Source organism: Channa argus, chromosome 22 (genome assembly GCF_033026475.1).
Source record: "Channa argus isolate prfri chromosome 22, Channa argus male v1.0, whole genome shotgun sequence".
Taxonomy (NCBI): domain Eukaryota; kingdom Metazoa; phylum Chordata; class Actinopteri; order Anabantiformes; family Channidae; genus Channa; species Channa argus.
Genome location: NC_090218.1, coordinates 1,610,344 through 1,630,887, shown reverse-complemented (window position 1 = coordinate 1,630,887; position 20,544 = coordinate 1,610,344). Strand labels below are relative to the sequence as shown.

The 20,544-nt window shown below is 38.2% G+C and overlaps 3 protein-coding genes across 3 annotated transcripts; 2 read left to right on the top strand and 1 right to left on the bottom strand.

The window, feature by feature from the left end:
- The first annotated feature begins 20 nt into the window (after positions 1 to 20).
- Positions 21 to 3,710, top strand: chmp1b (charged multivesicular body protein 1B). The gene is made up of 8 exons (XM_067491505.1): positions 21 to 177; positions 1,267 to 1,364; positions 1,475 to 1,621; positions 1,752 to 1,820; positions 1,912 to 2,019; positions 2,126 to 2,169; positions 2,685 to 2,757; positions 3,055 to 3,710. Exons 1-8 carry the CDS (start codon positions 162 to 164, stop codon positions 3,097 to 3,099), a joined length of 600 nt encoding a protein of 199 aa, XP_067347606.1. The 5' UTR covers positions 21 to 161; the 3' UTR covers positions 3,100 to 3,710.
- A 1,285-nt stretch (positions 3,711 to 4,995) lies between these two features.
- rraga (Ras-related GTP binding A) lies at positions 4,996 to 8,494 on the top strand. Its single transcript, XM_067491504.1, has 10 exons — positions 4,996 to 5,149; positions 5,531 to 5,651; positions 6,433 to 6,532; positions 6,615 to 6,681; positions 6,782 to 7,004; positions 7,153 to 7,248; positions 7,339 to 7,461; positions 7,570 to 7,661; positions 7,763 to 7,878; positions 7,969 to 8,494. The coding sequence occupies exons 2-10, from the start codon at positions 5,625 to 5,627 to the stop codon at positions 8,070 to 8,072; spliced, it is 948 nt and encodes a 315-aa protein (XP_067347605.1). The 5' UTR covers positions 4,996 to 5,149; positions 5,531 to 5,624; the 3' UTR covers positions 8,073 to 8,494.
- A 2,727-nt stretch (positions 8,495 to 11,221) lies between these two features.
- Positions 11,222 to 18,154, bottom strand: cnga2b (cyclic nucleotide gated channel subunit alpha 2b). The gene is made up of 6 exons (XM_067492540.1): positions 18,054 to 18,154; positions 17,814 to 17,924; positions 17,122 to 17,325; positions 15,003 to 15,110; positions 14,770 to 14,876; positions 11,222 to 14,166 (listed from the first exon to the last, which is right to left on the bottom strand). Exons 1-6 carry the CDS (start codon positions 18,152 to 18,154, stop codon positions 12,674 to 12,676), a joined length of 2,124 nt encoding a protein of 707 aa, XP_067348641.1. The 3' UTR covers positions 11,222 to 12,673.
- Between the last annotated feature and the right edge of the window lie 2,390 nt (positions 18,155 to 20,544).

The following is a 20,544-nucleotide window of genomic DNA, read 5'->3' as shown; positions in this document are numbered from 1 at the left end:
ACGTTGTTCATATTTTGGTAAGACATCAGGAAGTGGGGAAGAAGGAGCAGACGAAACCCGAAGTTTTATAGACAAGTTTAGATTTTTTTGACAGACGTTTTGCTGGTTATCCATAAGGATTCGATCGTGTGGTTATTGGATTCACAAAGAGTCGCCTCAAGATGCCGAGCATGGAAAGTATCCTTTAAAAACAGTGGGGAGAAAGAGACGTAATACTGTGCTAAACGTCAATACAAGCGCTAAAGAGCGAACGTAACACGATACTCTATGGCGATACTGATGCGATTTATATGTGACAAATCCGAAACTTTGATTAAAACGTGGAATCTTCCCTGTACAAACTAGTAGCACTTACGACTTTACTGAATAGCGTTGGCGTTTGCTAGTCAACAATAAGCGCCTTTAATGGGAGAGAATTGGACCGAAGGCCTCGAAAGCTTTGTTGCTAACGTCTGGAAACACCCAATTACTGACAGCTGGTGATTTACAGTTTAACATTTTAAACAACTCTTTAAAGTAATTGAGGCAAGATCGGATCTGTGTGATGTGTTGCCGTCTTTCTACTCGATACATTTTACGTGGAAAATCGTAACGCTTAATGGAAAGCCTTTATTACAGTAGCACGAGGGCTTCACAGAACCTTTATAAACATAAGCAAATTAGTTGATTAGAGAAATCCCAAAATACCATTTACAAAACCATATTTTAAAATGCGTAGCTACAGAGTCAGGAGATGTTTTAAACCTTACACTAAATTAATATGGAGAGTTTTTTAAAGCCAAACAATTTGTAGTCTTTATACGTTAATAATAACCTACTGTTTTTACATAAACTACAGTCTTAACACCGATCCTTTAAATTGTTTTAAAAGAATATTGTCCCAGATACTGTACATACTAAACGGGACACTGAAAAAACAACCTGTTAGTGCTCTCTGGTGGATAAATACAGAATAGGCAATGGAGACATTCTAACCTCAAATCTAGTTTGACAATTTTGTCTTTACTTTTATTTTTACTTGTATTTCCATCCATGGATTATCTGTAACCACTTATCCTGTTTAGGGAAGAAAAGATAATGTGAAAAAATAAGTGACAACATTTCACCATATATAGTAATTGCATGCTTGACACGAGTTCAAGTTGACTGATCTAGAAGACCCTAAGTTCAATGTGTGGCATATATTTTGTTGTGATTTTATTAGGTGGTCTTTCAATGTTGCTTATTTTTGCATGGATATTGTTCTTCTTTAACATCAAATTTCAGAAAATCTCTTCAATTTAAAGTTTGCAGCTAAAGAACTCCAAAGAAACTCAAAGAAATGTGACAAAGAAGAAAAACTAGAAAAAGCTAAAGTCAAGAAAGTAAGTTTCACTTTGAAGACCATCATTAGGAATCCATATTATAGATGGCTGCTGACTGCAGTCAGCCTTTTGAGATTGTACTATGCCACATTATTTTGTGTTATGTCAAGGCCATCCAGAAGGGAAATATGGAAGTCGCAAGGATCCATGCAGAGAATGCCATCAGACAGAAGAACCAGTCTGTGAACTTCCTGAGGATGAGCGCTCGGGTAGATGCAGTGGCAGCAAGAGTCCAAACTGCAGTTACAATGAACCAGGTATGGTGAGAACTGGTTGTGTACGTATAGCTGCAAGCCTAAAATCAGTGTGAAGAATATTTCAAGTTTAAAAAAAGCTTGTTTCTTGTCATTGTAGTTTCCTTTTTAGTGATGGTGTTTTATTTTACAGGTCACCAAATCTATGGCAGGAGTGGTGAAAGGCATGGATGCCACTTTGAAGAGTATGAATCTGGAAAAGGTTGAGTGTCATTTACATGTCACATGTAAATTGCCCTAACGATGACAAATTTCACAGTTTCAAAGGAATGTCTTGATTTCCTTTTTTTTAGATTTCCGCTCTTATGGAAAAGTTTGAACAACAGTTTGAAACTCTGGATGTTCAGACTGCTCAGATGGAGGACACCATGAGCAGCACAACAACGCTCACAACACCACAGGTAAATTTTTCTGCTCTGCTGTTATAAAGTTTCTTGTTATCATGAAAGCTTGTTTTAAAGAAACATACATTTACTGTAAATCTTTCATGTGTATCTTGCCTTTCAGAATCAAGTGGATTCACTGCTGCATGAAATGGCTGATGAAGCAGGGTGACGTTTTCATTTTTGTCCCATGATTCTAAGAATATTATTCTGCTTTAATGTCATATCCTTTAAACTGTTATCACGAGCAGCCAAGTGTGAAAAACTGTTCATGTCAACTTGAACAGATCTCGGGAAGTTCTGACAGTTATGATCTCTCCCACTTGGTGCATAGAAGTGCTGAAGTGTCAACATAATGGCTTCAAAAAGGGGAACAAAAGCACCAGCAGTTAATAATCAACTTTATAACTAAAGTTGACTATCACCATCTTGAAGTACCCTATGAATTTTTCTGAGTTGTTTCTGTGGGTACTATTATCATACTTCCCCTTCTGCTTACCTGGTATGAATGCAGGATTAGATCTTATATACGGGTGTATGCATTCATAGAATCCAGACACAATCATAAACATGCTTGATGATGGTGTTTATTATTATTATTATTATTATTATTATTATTATTATTATTATAAACATGTCATATCTAAAAGTAAGTTTTAAATGTTTGTGTCTCCAACATTTAGGTTGGACCTGAACATGGAGCTTCCTCAGGGACAAACAGGATCAGTAGGTACCAGTGTGGCCTCAGCAGAACAGGTACACTTCATTTCCAATATCCTGGTTTTATAATCAGGTCACATCTGTCACAGACAACTTTAATATACATAAAAACCTCACTACTGGTACTGCTATATTGACCTGGTTCATTATAGCAGCAGAAGTTAAGGGATAGACACATTGACAGTAAATTGACACAAGAAATAAGATTATAGCAAAAGAATTCTAATTATTTAACAAAGATTCTAAATGTACAGTTTTTGCAAAAAGCTCATTAAAATGTATTCTCTGAATAACTCTTACTAATGCATGTCTTTGCTCTGTGTTGCCCCAAAGGATGAACTGTCTCAAAGACTCGCCAAACTCAGAGATCAAATGTAAAGGATAACTGCAGCGGACAGACACTGAAAGACAGAGCTCTGAAAAACCTGTACACTACCTGAATATTACTCCAAGACACCTTTTTATTTACGCATTTACATCTCCTGCCTGTGTTTAGGAGCTACTTTCAAAGATTCTGGCCCTTGTTGGGTGGTGTTTAAAGTAACCCCACAGTGATTGAAATTATTTTTGGATAGTTTTCTGTGAACTAATAAAAATGCTGTTTATGGAAAATTAATTTATCTCTTAAATATACATTTTTACCACTGACCAGATCTAATTTTTTGTAAATATGTTTACCTAGATCCCCATACATTAAAATAACACAAATTAAGGCAGATATTGCCATATATTTAAAAAACAATTTCTTATCTTTGCAGGAAATACATTTGTTCTTTATGTGTGTGATTTCACAAAAACTTTGTTTAAGACCTTCCCCCTTACAAGTGAAAAGATATTGTTGTATTTTACTTCTACTGAATATTTGAAGAAAATACCAGATGATCAGCTACATTTTTGTTTTGTCATCTCCAGTATTTTCATTGATCATTTGGGAAGGGGTTATAGTTTGGAGATTACATCCAGAACAATAAAATTTTATAATGCTGTTATTGCTTTTGCTTTTCAATAATTTAGTCACATACTGTATATCTGTGGCCCAAACACATCTTGGACAATGTTAATTTGTGTTTTTTTTGTTCAACGTATAAGCACATAAAACTTGTGAATGGGAGGCAGAGTTTGTCATATATCAACTTTATGTACATACCAATACTTGTAGAACACACAATAATTTCAGGGTAGAGTTATAATTCAAACCGAAGTATATCTGTGGTTTGAATTATAAACTTTGAACTACTACTACTATACACAGTAGTCCAAAGGTCCAAAGTAATGCGATTACTTTCAGAAGTTCTCAGAGAAGTGGAAGTAGTTAAACAGGTTTAACCTTTTTTATTTTGTCAGAAATGTAAACCAAAGCATATATGCCCCTAAACACAAAGGACAGAAGCGATCCATATCAGCTACCCTGTCTCACTCGCCACCCTCTCACTGTTTTGCTGCTGTGGCTCTTTTGGTGATGACAGTTCCTGTCTAGGGGGCATCTTTATCTTATAATATTCAGAACTTTCTACACCTGTAAATGAAACAAAACCCCTTATTGTAAATCATTTTGTGTAAGAAAAATAGATTTTCCTTTAAACCTTGCTTACTATTATCATTGCCATTTCTAACAGGGTGATGGGAAGGTTATTATATGTGTTTATTAAAACGTTCAATGGAGAACATTATAAAAAACTTGTTTAGGACATCCCTAGTAGGCTACATTTTGTATAAAAGTAGGTGAATCGTGTAAAATTAACACCTTGTAAAGTGGGCCAGTATTCCTCATTATTTATTTCATTTAGTCAGACTGCTCAGACTGTTGTGCAAACAAAATTCTAACGTAAGCACACTATGTGCCACACCAGCCTGGCACAAAGGTGGCCTGGTAGCTCAACCGGTAGAGCAACAGGATGGGATGCAGAAGTCTGCAGGATCAGATGTCAGTTATAAACTTATAACATGTATGTGCTCAATGACATGGAGGTTTGTTTTCTTACACTACTGTATATAAGTATAAATGAAAAGTTTAAGAGTAACTAATGACAAAGTGTTCAAACGTTTGGGTGGTCTTGTTGTCTTTGTTTACAGTGAAGCCTCGCTACTAATCAGATTCATTGCTGTGTTTTTCCAATAAAAAAATACATATTTAAGTAAAATGTTTTAACCACAAAGCAGAGGATGAGTTATGTGTTATTCCTGTTAGGTATTTTAATCACACTGCTTTCAAAATGGCCAGAAAAGGAGACTTTAACTGTGTCAATTGTCCAAGCCTTAACTAAACCTCTTTAATTAGTAATCGATTTTATAGGCGAAATCTACCGGAAAACCGAATAAAACCTTTACGGCAGACAAAATTCAGGGCACAAAGCCCAACACGCTATCATGTGATTTTTGGCGTAAACAGGAAGCAGCTGATCTTGAGTTTACTGCCTGCTCATATCAAGTAATGTATACAACTGTATTTTTTATAGATAATACAAACTATAGACTCAAGTCTGTTAACTATAAGTAACTTTTTTACCCTGTTGGGGGAAGTAGGCGATATTCTTATTACTTTTAGCTTAGCTAGCTAGCCGTTTAGCGTTACTAAGTAACCTGGCATTTATCTGCCGTGCTAGCTCTCTTAGCATTAGCTTATCGTTAAATGTATTTCAGGAGGACAGACAATTGTTTTCTTTGGAGTTAGTGAACTGCTTACACGTTATTTTGTATCTGTACCAATTTCTTAGGTGTTTAAACGTTTTTCAGAGTGGTTGTATTGGTTTTTTTGCCTTCACCGAGATAAGTGACAGTGAGGTGACAATATTTTTTTTTTTCTTTGCAGCTGAAGGTGAAAAACAAGAGAGCTGCTGCAGACAGACTTAAGTCATCTGACCTGCAGCTCCGAGAAATACTCTACATCGTGTCTGCTGAGGGGGATGTCAAGCACAGCAATGAAGAAAAAGGTGAAGCAGAAGCTAAGTGTTGACTACGTGTGCCTTCATAAATAGTAGTAAATGGATTTTACTGCACTTTAGTAGAGTTTGAGTTATTTGTACTTATATTTCATAGCATTGTATTTGTGCTGTAGCAGTCTTCTTGGAGCTTTTGTTTATTTTTGGAATTAATTCTAAAACGAAGTTGTGTAGTACGTGGAAAACATTGATCGCTATAGCGTTTGAAGATCACGTGAGTAGACATTGGCAAATATGATGTATTAAATAGAAAATAGATCGAACATTAACAGGATATAATCTCATCAACAACCCTATAAGGAAAGACTGATGACTAAACAGGTATAGAGTGCATTTACCAGAATTCATAAACATCACAATAAGGAGAAATCCTTCATTTTAATCTATTAACCGTTGAGCAACATGACACCATGCCCACCTTTGTATTGACCCAGTCTATTAAATTCTGAACTTAAATTTTTTCAAGTGTCTCAAATTATTAACCACAGTGTATTCATACTCACTGTATCAATAGAACATGCCTCATATTTAGAATTTGTGTTTTTTTAAATTAGAAACAAATAGATTATTGAACCAAAGCATTTACCCAGGTCTAATTCTCATTTATATTCTGCATTTTCATCATAGATTATCATTAGTTTTATGTTATGGATGGATTTGGTGATGTTTTATTTTGGCTTTAGGAGGAGTCTGAATATTTCTTCCTTTGTCACAAGAGTAAATAGATTTTTGGCTTAAGTGATGGTCTAACCTGCTGCATTTTTGCTTTTAGGTGCTACTGATGGGGAAAAGTGGGTCTGGCAAGACCAGTATGAGATCAATCATCTTTGCCAATTACATTGCTCGAGACACACGCCGACTTGGAGCTACAAGTACGAACCCTTTAGAAAACTGCTACATGAAGATAGGTTTTTGTTTAAACCTTATTTCTAAAAAGGTATTTGTTCTTTGTAGTTGATGTGGAACACTCCCATGTACGGTTTCTTGGCAATCTGGTTCTGAACCTATGGGACTGTGGAGGGTAAAGTACATTTCCATCATTGGACAAGCTTTGAAAGCTTTCTTATTAGATAATATGAACAGCCATGTTAAAGAGTGCTCTGTTACTCTCTACACACCAGACAGGACACATTCATGGAGAACTACTTCACCAGCCAGAGGGACAACATTTTCAGAAATGTAGAGGTGCTTATTTATGTGTTTGATGTCGAGAGCCGTGAGCTAGAGAAGGACATGCATTACTACCAGTCATGTCTGGAAGCCATCCTGCAGAATTCCCCGGATGCCAAAGTGTTCTGTCTTGTGCACAAAATGGACCTGGTACAGGAAGACCAGAGAGATTTGGTGAGCTTTAATTTACTTTTTAAACATTCATAAGTAGCACTATTATTTTCTTCTGTTGCCACAACAAACTTTGTTGCTATTGTCTTTGATACAACATGTGGTTCTCTATGTGGTAAAAGTAAATCAAAGTATTTTTCTGTCTTTAAAGATATTTAAGGAACGTGAAGAAGATCTGAAGAGACTGTCTAGACCTTTGGCTTGTACGTGTTTCAGGACGTCAATCTGGGATGAAACCCTGTATAAGGTTGTAAATCTTAATTGGCCAAAAGGTTTCATATTAATTTGCAAGTTGGTAAAATTTGTAGACTGAGAATATATTTAAATGTTTTTACAGGCCTGGTCTAGCATAGTTTATCAGCTTATCCCAAATGTCCAGCAGCTTGAGACAAACCTGAGAAATTTTGCACAGATCATTGAGGCAGATGAAGTTCTTCTGTTTGAGAGGGCCACCTTCCTGGTAAGAACAACCACTTTCCCCAGCACAGTGGTGTGTGGACAGAAAATCCGAATGTATCAGTGAACTTTTTTTGTGGTGCTTGTTTTTATTGGTGCTTTGTAAATGCAGGTAATTTCCCACTATCAGTGCAAAGAGCAGCGTGATGCTCACCGATTTGAGAAGATCAGTAATATTATCAAACAGTTCAAACTCAGCTGTAGGTAAGTTCTCTGTATTTAAAAAAAAAAAAAAAACTCTTCACACATCATCTGCAACATTATTATGATGTTTTTAATTTCCTTTTCAAATATTTTTTCCCCAGTAAACTTGCAGCCTCTTTTCAAAGCATGGAAGTGAGGAACTCCAACTTTGCCGCCTTCATTGATGTCTTCACCTCCAACACATATGTCATGGTTATTATGTCAGACCCATCCATTCGTAAGTAGTGAGGATTGCAGTTCTCTGCTTTGTGTGAGTAGTTAGGAAACCATGAACACAATAATGATTATCTGTGTCTCTGTTTCCCAGCATCTGCAGCCACTCTCATCAATATCCGTAATGCTAGGAAACACTTTGAGAAGTTGGAGCGGGTGGATGGTCCTAAACACAGCCTGCACATGCGAATGCGCTAGACACTGGAGACTCTCAGTCAATCAGTCCACAGACTACAGACAGCATGTTGCGGTCTTCTAGCTCTAATATATATGAGCAGCCCTGCACTGTTTTCTCTATATCTTCACATTCAATCACGATTATCAACAGGAGAAATCATATTTTGTTTTGGTCTAATTTCTACAGTATATGAGCAGTGACATTGTGTTGAAATATTTGTCCTAACTTGGCAGATGAAAAAAAAACTGAATAGAGGTGTTTCCTATGTTTACTTTGCTATCACACTTTGTCATACACATGTTAGATATATTCACTCCATGCAGTGAATCCCAGTGATCAGGGGATGTTATCTACAAATGGTAAGCAGTGAACACTGTTTGATTTTCAAATGCAGTTTGTAAGCTTATACATAAATAGTTATAAAGAAATATGTTCAAGTTTATGTGTTTTTCCATTTTTTAAAATATCTTAATAATGCTCACCATTTGTAATTGTTGATAATTTACAATATAAGTCATGTGTTTAGTTACATATGTACATATTAGAACATACATAATGCAAAAGGCAATCTGTTCATTCAGTCAGTAATTATTTACTGCAGTGGTCATGCACAAAATGCCCTCATGACAAAAGTTTTAATGTGGTAGGGTGTTGGGGCTGTGTGTGTGTGTTTAAGAGGGGGAGGAAGAACGGGACACTGCAGTGCAGCTGCTCAGTGAGCCATATACGGCTAACAGCAGTGTGTGGACAGAGGGAGCCGCATATTACAGCCACAGCTTAATCAGTTATTTTCTGTCAATTTTAAATTAGTAACTATTTTAAATTGTACACTAAGAAATACATTTGCAAAAGAATTTATTAGTTAAATAGTGTATCTGCCTTTTCATTTAACAATATTTCAGGTTTTATTTGTCAGATTACCCAATCAGGAAGCAGATATGCAAGTCAACCAGCTGTTTGAGCTGCCAATTTAGGCTAATTTTGGGCATTATGTGCAAGTCAATCTACTGGTTGACTTGTCCTGTTAGGGTTATCCAAAGCATGAATGGATTTCATTTGTTTCTATAACAAAATTGTTATTTTTATTTTCTTTTATTTTTCCCATATTAAAACATGACATGCAGCACGGTATTGGAGTGGTTTGCACTGCTGCCTCACAGCTAGAAGGTTGAGGGTTTTCGCCCCGTTTGGCTGTGACCTTTAGGTCTGGAGTTTGCATGTTCTCCCCATACTTGTGTGGGTTTCCTCTGGGTACTCTGGTTTCCTTCCAATGTCCAAAAACAAGCATGTTAGGTTATTGGTGAATGTAAAATTGCCCATAAGGCTGAATGGTTGTCTGTGCATGTCTCTCTGTGGCCCTGCGCTAGACTGGCGTTCTATCCAGGGTGTAACCCGCGTCGTGGCCGATCGCTGCTGGGATAGGCTCCAGCCCCCTCCTGTGACCCACATAGGTAAAGTGGTGACAGATAATGGATGGATGGATGGATTAAAAACATCACAAAGATAAGAATACATACTTTGAGTAGTTTGTGTGTGTCAGTCAAATTGAGTATGAGTATTGCAAAAGGTGTATTTTACCATATCATCAAAATGTTCAAACAACTGTACAGATTCATACAAGATTTAAATGTTTTTTGATTTGTTCAGCAACAGTGCTCACAATCAAATGGCAATCCAGAAATTCATGGGTGGCTTCAGACAACTCTTTCTCAAAAAGTATAAAAGCCACAGCTTAGATATTTACAAATATGAATCAATTATGTCTGTGTAGCTTAAAAATTTAAAGACTATTTCCTGTTTGTCTGATTTATGCCCGTTATGTAAAATATGATTGTTAGGGTGTTTTTTTTTTACCTCAACTTTCACAAGAATTCCATTTCATTTCTCACGAGCTGCGTTTTTTTCAACAGCCTTGTGACAATATTTCTTCACAGCATCACGTGGTTACAATGAATTACAGTATTTTAACTCTTAAAACATATTCAGAAGGTAGGAATATCTTAAATGTTCATGAAAACATATTATTAAATTAAGTGAATTAATATGAGCTTAGTCCAATCCAGAGTTAACAGGACCATTCAAATGACATCTCACTCCATCAGCCCTTAGAGCCTGTCTCAGTTTATGATGCTGGCTATCACCAAACATTTTGGCTCATAAAGACCTTATGGATAAATGGCTACTGAGCTTACATGTCATCAGATCCATATCCATTGACAATTATGCTGGCTCAGTTTATAAAGACAATGGGATTTGGTTGAAAATGCTTAAATGCTAGTCTAAAGTGCAACCCCAATTCCAGAAAAGTTGGGAAGATGTGTAAAACATTAATAAGAACAGAGAAAATGATTTGAAAATCTCATAAACCCATATTTTATTCACAATAGAACATAAAAAACATGTGTGTTGAAACAGAAATTAAAACATTTCATGGAAAATATTATTTCAATTTCAATTTGATAGGAGCAACATATTTCAAAAAAGTTTGAAACTGCCGATGTAGACCGTTGTGTAATATCCCCTCTTCTTTTAACAACTGTCTGTAAACATTTGGGAAGTTAGGAGACCAGCTGCTGGAGATTTAGGAGAGGAATGTTGTCCCATTCTTGTCTGATACAGGATTCTAGCTGCTCAAAAAGTCCTGGGCCTTTGTTGCCAGACGTTTTGTTTTATGATATGCCAGGTGTCTTCTACTGGTGAATGGTCTGGACTGCAGTCAGGTCATTTCAGCACCTGGACTTTTCTCCTGTGAAGCCATGCTGTTGTGATGGATGCAGTTTGTGGTTTTGCATTGTCTTGGTGAAATATGCAAGTCCTTCCCTGAAAGAGACCTTGTGTGGATAAGAGCATATGTTGCACTAAAATCTAGAATGTCCATTTCAGTATTGATGGTGCCTTTCCAGATGTGTGAGCTGCCCACACCAAAGGCACTAATGCACCCCCCCTACCATCAAAGATGCAGACTTTTGAACTCTCCGCTGATAACAAGCTGGATGGTCCTTCTCCTCTTAAGTCTGCAGGGCACATCTCCATGGTTTCCAAAAAGAATGAAACATTTTGATTTATCTGACCACAGAACAGTTTTCCTTTTTGCCTCACACCATTTTGAATTAACCTTTGCCCAGAGAACACTGCTGCATTTCATGTTCATATATGGCTTCTTCTTTACATAATACAGCTTTAACTAACATTTGTAAATTGCACAGCGAACTGTGTTCACAGACAGTGATTTCATGAAGTGTTCCTAAGCCCATGCAGTGATGTCCAGTAGAGAATCCTGCCTGTTTTTAATGCAGTGCCGCTTGAGGATCACATGCATCCAGTCTTGCCTATGGCATTGTCCCTTGTGCAAAGAGATTCCTCCTGATGCTCTGAATCTTTTGATGATCTTATATACTGTAGATGGTGGGATCTTCAAAGTCTTCACAAATTTACCCTAACAAACATTTTTCTGAAATTGTTCCACAAGTTTTAGGTGCAGTTTTTCACAGATTGGTGAACCTCTGCCCATCTTTACATTTGAGAGGTTCTGCCTCTCTGAAATGATCTTTTTATACCCAGTCATGTTTCTGACCTGTTGCCAATTAATCTAATTAGTTGTCAAAGGATCCGTCATTTGATCTTGATTTGCAGCTTTGTGGGGCAGAAGATTTATGTCATCTCATGTATCTTGGTTTAAATCATTGTGTTGTTTCTTTTATTTCAAATGTAACACAACAGATATTATACTTTATGCATGTGCCTGATCTTGACCAAACTGTGAAAGGTAACTGGAGATTTCTTCGTGTTACTCGATCCCACACAGTGCTTCAGGGGCTGCAGGGGGTACCTCCCGCCTCATTACCTCCAGCCTCTTTATTGTAACCAGCTCTGCAGCTCAGGCACTGTTCCAGCTGCACTTATCAACATTACTCATGTGGTTGAGTTGTATCCTGGAATGCAGAGGCTGAATTACTGGAAAATCCCCAGTCTTTTAATATGCACAATACAAATGGGAGATGTATGTAAAAATGGCGAAGTTCTAAATGTTATACGATATGTATAATATAAAAATAAATCATAATGACTATAGTATGAATTGTATATCTGATTCAGTTCTAACCTGGAAAATATGTACACTGGAAAATAGCTGTGTTTTTATATGTGAACCCAGCGAATCATATTCTATCATCTCCCCTTGGACTTTCTTATCCCTAGAGAAACAGCAAGAGACAAGGTGTTCAGAGCAGGGGCACAATATATGTCATGAGATCTGAATCCCTCATCTCATGCAACCACACCCAAAATGTTAGGTGACCTAAAAACTATAACAAGCAGTTATTTTCTTTAGTCTAAAATGTTTTACCTTAAGAATGTGTATTTCATTTTTCATTTTCAGGGTTTTGTATGTTGATTTTCCTTAATCTAAGAAGTAAGTTTTGAACTAAAATGTAAACACAAACTCTGTTTTTGGCATTTAGTCAAGGATTCAAAGACTGTATGGGCACAGCAGTGTTGTCAGCTTTCTTTTCATATTTACTGATATACAAACTTTACAACCAGGTTAAGTGGGAAAACATTCTCACGTATCATTAGGTTTTTCTATAGTCCTAATGAATTTAAACAATTATTTTTAGGAGATCTAAACCCTCCTTGGAGAGAAAGTTAATGTATTGACAGTGGATTGTTCTGTTTGCACATGATGAAGAGAACAGGCAACAGGCCCAAGGTCTGTTTCAGTGACCATCTCTGCCCCTGCACCCATGTCGTGGTTTGAATCTGCACCACAGTCAGTTTGATTCAGCTGCTGCTCCAGCAGAGTGATGCGCTGTTTCAGCCGTTGCTGAGTTTGTGTGTATTCGCTGAGTAGACGAGCAAAGCGGGTCTGAAGAGTGTCCAGAGAGGACTCCAGCCTCTCCACCTTCTCCTCCGTGTCCTCTTTCTGCAGCCCACCACTTTCTGCATTCTCATCCAGCAGACCCTCCTTCTTCAGGATCTCCCGGCCCCTCTCCTCTAGCACAGTCTTAGCATCTGGATACTCAGTCACCGCCTCCATCAGGTCATCCTTAGAGAGGCAAAAGAGATCAGAGTAACCCAAACTGCGAATGTTGGCTGTCCGGCGGTTTCCCATTTTACTGCCTTTTATGTTGAGAATGCTGATTTCACCGAAGCAGCTGCCAGCCGTGAGGAGAGCGTACTGTGTGACCCCATCATCAGCCACCACAGCCAGCTTCCCCTCTTTAATGATATACATCTCCTTCCCTATGTCCCCTTTCCTGCAGATGTAGTCCCCTGGACTGAAGACCTGTGGCCGTAGTTTGAGGACAAGCTCCACCAGCAGCCCTGCCTCACAGTCTTGAAAAATGCGCACTTTCTTCAGGGTCTCCAGGTGTACATTAATAGCAATCTCAGCTCGTAGTTTGTTTGGCAAGTTTTTCAGCACCTCCTGCTCATCTACTGCTTTCTTGTTTGTCCAGAGGTAGTCAAACCACTTAATGACACGTGTCTCCAGCTCTTTGCTGACTTTGCGGAATTGCATGTAGTGTTTGATGGCATCAATCTGAGCCTGAAAGTCAGCACGGGTAGCATTCATGTTGGCAATCATAGAGCCAACATTTCCCACAATTGTGGCAAATATCAGAACCCCAACAAGAAAGTCAAAGACCACAAATAAGTACTCTTCATCTCGCACAGGAGCAGGCATCTCTCCAATGGTAGTAAGAGTAAGAGTTGACCAGTACAGACAGTAGACATAACTCCAAGATAAAGAGGAATAGTTAGGGTCAGTTATGTTTGGGAACACCCAAGTGTCCGAGCCAAATCCCAAAGACTTGGATATAGCGAAGTAGATGCAGGCGTTCCAGTGGATGATGACCAGGATGTACAGAACGAGAATGGAGATACGAAAGATGTTGGGGTAGTTGGTGCGTGTCTCTGTTCGGTCAAAGAATTCAAACATGCGAGGGAAACGCAGCAGACGGTTTAACCTGAGCTGGGGCATATGGATGCCAGTGGAGATGTACGCCAGGTCAGTGGGCAGGATGGACACCACATCCAGTTTGAACTGCAATGTATGGATGTAGCTGTCCCTTAGCTTGGTGTAGTCCTTCACCAGCAAACCTTGCTCCAGGAACCCTGAGACAAGATGGACACAGCACAAATCTGCTTACTATTGTGTTTCATCTCTGAGAATAATGGATGAAGGACAATATTCATGTTTCCCTGGACTATCTGAGAGACTGCTTAAGGATGCGGTGAAATTAGCTAGGGCCGAGTTTTTATCATGAGTTATTAATTCTGTCCTACTTTACTTGTATTTTTTAAAGAGTGTCTTAAGCTGGCCAGTTTTTTCCTTTTATACCCAGTTATGTTACTGACCTGTTGCCAGTTAGTTTAGTCAATTACTTAGCTGTCAAATGCTCATCCATTTGTTTTTGATTTGGGGCAATTACTTATCCAGCCTTTTGTTGCCCCTGTTCCAAATTTTTTGAGATGTGTTGCTGCCAATAAATTCAAAATGAGCTAATATTTTCCATGAAATGGTAAAATGACTCGGTTTCAAAATCTGATATGTTGTTTATGTTCTATTGTGAATAAATTATTGCATTCTGTTTATATTTACATTATACGCATTTTCCCAACTTCTTTTTAGGGTTGTATATTTCAACAAACATTAAGGTGTGAAACAAGTATCATTTGAAAAAGAGTGGTCAGAAGCAATATTTTTTATCAGGTTACCTGTGCGAAGTCTGACGTAAGTGTCCATTATGTACACAGTGTCAGAGATGTAGTCCAACACCAGCCAGCAGATGTAATTTTCCAATTGTAACCTGTCAAAGCATGCCCTGCGGATACAAAACTCATGATTTATTTCTGCAGCCTAAGAAGTGAAAGTACATGTGATCACTGCATCCATCATTAATATCTGAGGGCTGCAAAGCCCTGACAAATAGTGACATTGGTGTTGTTACCTTGCAACAACAAGGAACCAGTTGTACAGCACAGCCAGGGCAATAAAAAATAACCAGCGGTAGTAGGCATCATCAGATGGGGACAACACAAACAAATACCACTTTTTCCTGAAAACATGGAGAGATTGCAATGTGCTCAGACACAACATCTGTAGGTTAGGACATCTTACTGCAAAGACAATGAAAGCAATTGGAAGATGTAAATTAATGCAATACAATGCCTCTTCAATAAACCCTACTATTATTATGTAGTTTGTGTGTGTGTCTGTGTGTGTATTGGCTCATCTCTGCGGTTTCAAGATAAGTGCTGTTGCCTCTCACAGAACTGACTAAGTACTTCTTAGACTAAGTGCTAGTAAGATCTTTTGTCCTAAAGCTTTATTTAAACAGGACCTGTCTAGGAGCTAATGGGACATTCTGGATGCTTAATTTGTGCTCTGAAGCCCCCTGTGCCCCTATGATTTCCTAAACTTGTTCTAAGCTTGTGTACTGGAGAGGTGCACCATGACCATCAAAAGGTTTGTGTGTGTGCTACCTTGATATGAACAGCATTCCAAAAAATATACATATTTAATATGGTTGTGCAGGTCTGTAGATTGCATTGAAATGCTTTGGTATTTCTGTTCATCTCTTTTTCATGCCAGCCAAGCATATACAGTACATCCAGAAATTATTCGCAGTGCTTAACTTTTTCAACATTTTGTTATGTTAAAGCCTTATTCCAAAATTGATCAAATTTATTAGTTCCTCAAAATTCTACATACAATGCCCCATGATGACAATGGGAAAGAAGTTTGTTTGAAATCTTTGCAAATATCTTTTTTAAAAAAAGTATTACTGGCCTTTGCCATGAGACTCAAAATTGAGCTCTGGTGCATCCTGCTTCCACTGATCATTCTTGAAATGTTTCTAAAACTTGATTGGCATCCAAATTCACTTGATTGGACATGATTTGGAAAATCATACATATGTCCCACACTTTACAGTGCATGTCAGAGCACAAATCAGCCCATGAAGTCCAAAGTATTGTCTGTAGACCTCAGAGACAGGATTGTATCAAGCCACAGATCTGGCTAAGGGTACAGAAAAATGTCTGCAGTATTGAAGGTCCCAATCAGCACAGTGGCCTCCATCATCTGTAAATGGAAGAAGTTGGGAACCACCAGGACTCTTCTTAGAATGGGCCAGAGAGAGGAGAACCTTCCAGAAGAACAACCATCTCTGCAGCACTCCACCAATCAGGCCTGTATGGTAGAGTGGCCAGATGGAAACAACTCTTCAGTATAAGGCACATGACAGCCCACCCGAGGGACTCGGGTCTTATCTGGTCTGATGAAACAAAGATTGAACTCTTTGGGCTGAATGCCAAGTGTCATGTCTGGAGGAAACCAAACACTGCTCACCACCTGGCCAATACCATCCCTACAGTAAAGCATGGTGGTGGCAGCATCCTGCCATGGGCCTATTTTTCAGTGACAGGAACTGGGAGACCAGTCAGGATTGAGGGAAAGATGAATGCAGCAATGTACAGAGACATCCTTGATGAAAACCTGTTCCAGAGCCCTCTGGACCTCAGACTGGGGTGACGGTTCATCTTTCAACAAGACAAATTAGCACACAGCCACAATAACAAAGGAGTGGCTATGGCACAACTCTGTGAATGTCTTTTGAGTGGCCCAGCCAGAGCCGAGGCTTGAACCGATCTCTGGCGAGATCTGAAAATGGCTGTGCACTGACGCTCCCCATCCAACCTGATGGACCTTGAGATGTACTGCAAAGAAGAATGGGAGAAATTGCACAAAAGTTGGTGTGCCAAGCTTGTAGCATCATACTAAGAAAGACTTGAGGCTGTGATTGGTGCTAAAGGTGCTTCAAGCAAGGCGGTGAATAGTTATGTGATTTTTTTACATTTTTTTTTAATAAATTTGCAAAGATTTTAAACAAACCTCTTTCACGTTGTCATTAATGGGGTATTGTTTTTAGAATTTTGAGAAAAAATAATTAATTTGATCCATTTTGAAATAAGGCTGTAAGAACAAAATGTGAAAAAATTAAGTGCTGGTAATATTTTCTGGATGCACTGGAGAGTTCATCAAATCAGGTTGGTAGGCAGGCATACTTGAAAATCCCTTTGGCATTGTTGCCATTAACATCTGGTTGAGTGTTGCTGGTACGGCTGGGGGCTGTTCTCAGCTCGGGACCACGGAAGCGCTCCAGAAATGAGTCGGGCCGCTCCTCTTCTTCCAACAGGCTCCTGTGTGCCCATTCTCTCAGTCTCACCACCAGATTTACCATTCTGACGTAGACGGGAAAAATACAACTTCTTTACAATATAAACAGTACATGTGAAACAAAACTTGAGTCAAAAATTTAGTTTGGGATTTTTGTTCTAAACTATTTTCATGTTTACAAATACTTTAATCTTTGAAAGAAAGTTATAATAAAAAGAAAAAACTTTGTCAAACAGGTAAATTTCAGCCTATAATCTTGCTAGACCTCTGCTTGATCTGGTCTCCTAGGATTTCATCAAATTGTCATCAAATCATTTCTTTGCAAATAAACAGCCATAATTACATAAAGAAATTTTTTTTTCAGCATGTGTTTCATCTGAAATATACTGACTGAACACATTGGTTATCATAGTTAAATGTTTTCTGAAGAAGTAATTGTGGTCTGTTTGTAAAAAGCCAGAAAACCTTTACCAAAAACACAATAAAGCAGTCATTTCCTGTGTGAACTGAGAAAAACAATTTTTCACAATGTCTCAGTGAAAGATGTTTATGTGGCACAGCTGGGCTGTCACAGCTTCACCTTGACATAGCTCCGCTCCTTTGAAAAGCCTCCTCCAAATAGCCTCCATGAGGGTCGAGCGCAGCAACTCTTTGTAGCTCTGAGCATGTGTCATCACAGACCGATGGTACCCTGCGAGGAGAAAGTTTTAAAACACACACTAGAATACATGTCGGTACCCATTTGTTTTTGTTAATCACCTTGGTATCTCAAACATCCAAGTACATCCAAGTACAACACAACACAACTTGTTTTAGTCACCTGCTAAGAATACTGTCAGCTCTCTCAGTCTCCTCGTCCAAAGTGGTCTTCACTGACAAACTGTGGGGTGACCGATCTCGCTCTGCCACTTGGCCCGTCATCCTCTGATCTGACAGTGAGGACAAACGCTTGTATTAAAGCCTGTTTGAGTTTTTACTGTGTGCTATGTGTGAATGGGAGTGTTAAAAGTGGTTTTATTTGTCTTCAGCAACACCACAGGGTCACAGAAGCCAATATGTTTATAGTTTACATGGAGCCTCAGTGTTTACAGTGCGTAAGACAGATTATAGCCAGGGGACAGGGGGACAACTGGGACAGTCTTTACTGGTCCATCACACAGCAGGTGGTTGCTGTGGTGACTGGAGAAACTTACATACATACAGGAGATGCATGGTTTACAATATATCTTTTAGGTGGTGGGAGTACACCTCAAATTCTTCTCCCTCCCCCCAAGTTAGGAGGGCAGTGAAATAACCTTCAGGCAAATTTGTGTTGGTGATAATGGGCTATATAAATAAAAATCACCTCTCGCCACGCTTCCACTCTCACAGATGACAGGGTGTTTAGATGACTGTTACCGTTGTGTGACTAATTGGTGGATCATTAACGAAAACACACACACAATCAGCCTGAAGCTCTGCGGCTCAGTGAGCCAATCAGCTGCCTCCCTCAGGAGTCGCATCACTTAGGAAACCAGGGTGTTCATGACATAACTGCCAGGTAGCTGCTGGGTTAAATAAACTAAGGTTGCGAAACAGGTAATTCACCCTTAAACTGATTCAACTATAAGGAGACAAACTTTGTCAACTGAAAACACTTTATTTTATTGGTCCATATTTCCCAATGAATTTAAAGGAAGTGCTTTAAAAGAATATTGTAATTTTGATACTAATTGTAGGATTCATTCTAAATAATTCCTACCTAGTAATTCCCAACGGTTTTAAAAATAGCGTAGTTGTTTCTAGGACACCTTAAAGGAAAGTATAGGTGTTTTTGGTATGAAATATTAATTCCACTAACATAGTGAGAATAAATGTTCTTTACAATTGCAAATAAAATTTAATTGGCAACAATTTTTGCTTATTATTACTTGCAACACATAGTGCTGTTAATATCAAATTAAGCTGATTTTACTCACTTGAACCATGTTAAATTCAAATCATGACTCTACCAAAAAGATGGTTGTTACTTTCAACTGAATTTATTATTAATACATTAAACAAACATGAATTATTAGCCTCATGATAAAGTGTATGCCAAAAGTTAATAAAACAAGAGAAAATCCTGGAAAAGTATCACCTTACACATCTTGATTCCTACCTTTAATTTCCCTCAGTTTTTCAAGAAAAGTCCTCACAATGACTTGACACAGACACACCCAGAGCAGCTCTTTGCCTGCCAATCCATCCTCAGGGCCCACAGTGGCTGTTATGAGAGGAAAGAAATCAATCTGCACCAAACAAATGAAAACAGTTCCCTCACTCCCCTCACTTGCAGCATTTTCTGTGACTGTCCTCCTGAAGTGTGCTCCGCTCTTCCCTTCAGGTGTGCGCACACGTGGTCTAACTGATCCCCTGGAGGACGGAGCACAGATGCATGAGGTAGGTAGGAAGGGACATCACATAAGGCCAATTCTTGGCCTTATATAATCTTTTTTTGGATCTCACTAAGTAAATTTACAAAAAAAACTACTATAATTTACATGTTTGAAGTACTTTTGAGGTAATACTTGTGCTACTCTTTGCTTTTCTGATTTTTTATATTAATTATTCTACTCATTTCTGAACTGTAGATAGTTAATTTTTCAGATGTCTGTGACATAACATTCTAACATTTCTGCCTTAAACTTCTCAGTTAGTTTAATTTCAATAATATTTAAATAAACAATCTAGTGAAAATGAAGATAAGATAAAAGCATAAAAAATGAATAAAGATTTTTGTATAACAATGTTTTTTACCCCCTTTTTCTCACCACATTAATCACCTCCTTAGTCACCCCCCCAAAATAATTAGGGAAAAGGAATCCTTGATGGCCCTGATATTGGAACATTTTGCAATGACAAATATAAACCCCTCTCAATTTACCATAAAGGTTCTATACAATACCACCACCACTGCCTCCACCCCCTCTAAGTGGGGCTCTTCTAGCTGTTAGGGTTCTCAATTTGCGTCTTCACCTAGTGCCCAAAGATCTAGGATCACCACTCATTGGAGGTTGAAAAACCACTGTACTAAATTGCTTTAGAGTATATTTGGTAGTAGTAAATGAAAAGTAGTTCCACCTCAACCAGCTTCAACAGTAAAATACCACACACATAAATTACAGGGGCCATTTTTCTGCAGAGTGAGATGTTTTTCTTTTGACAGAGGATTTTGCTGATAATTTGCTGATTTAAAAATCAGGACTGTTACTTACTGTAGCAATTACTTGAAAAAAAGATGTAAATACTTGTTCTGCCATTGTTGGCTTAATATTTTCTTACATTTGACT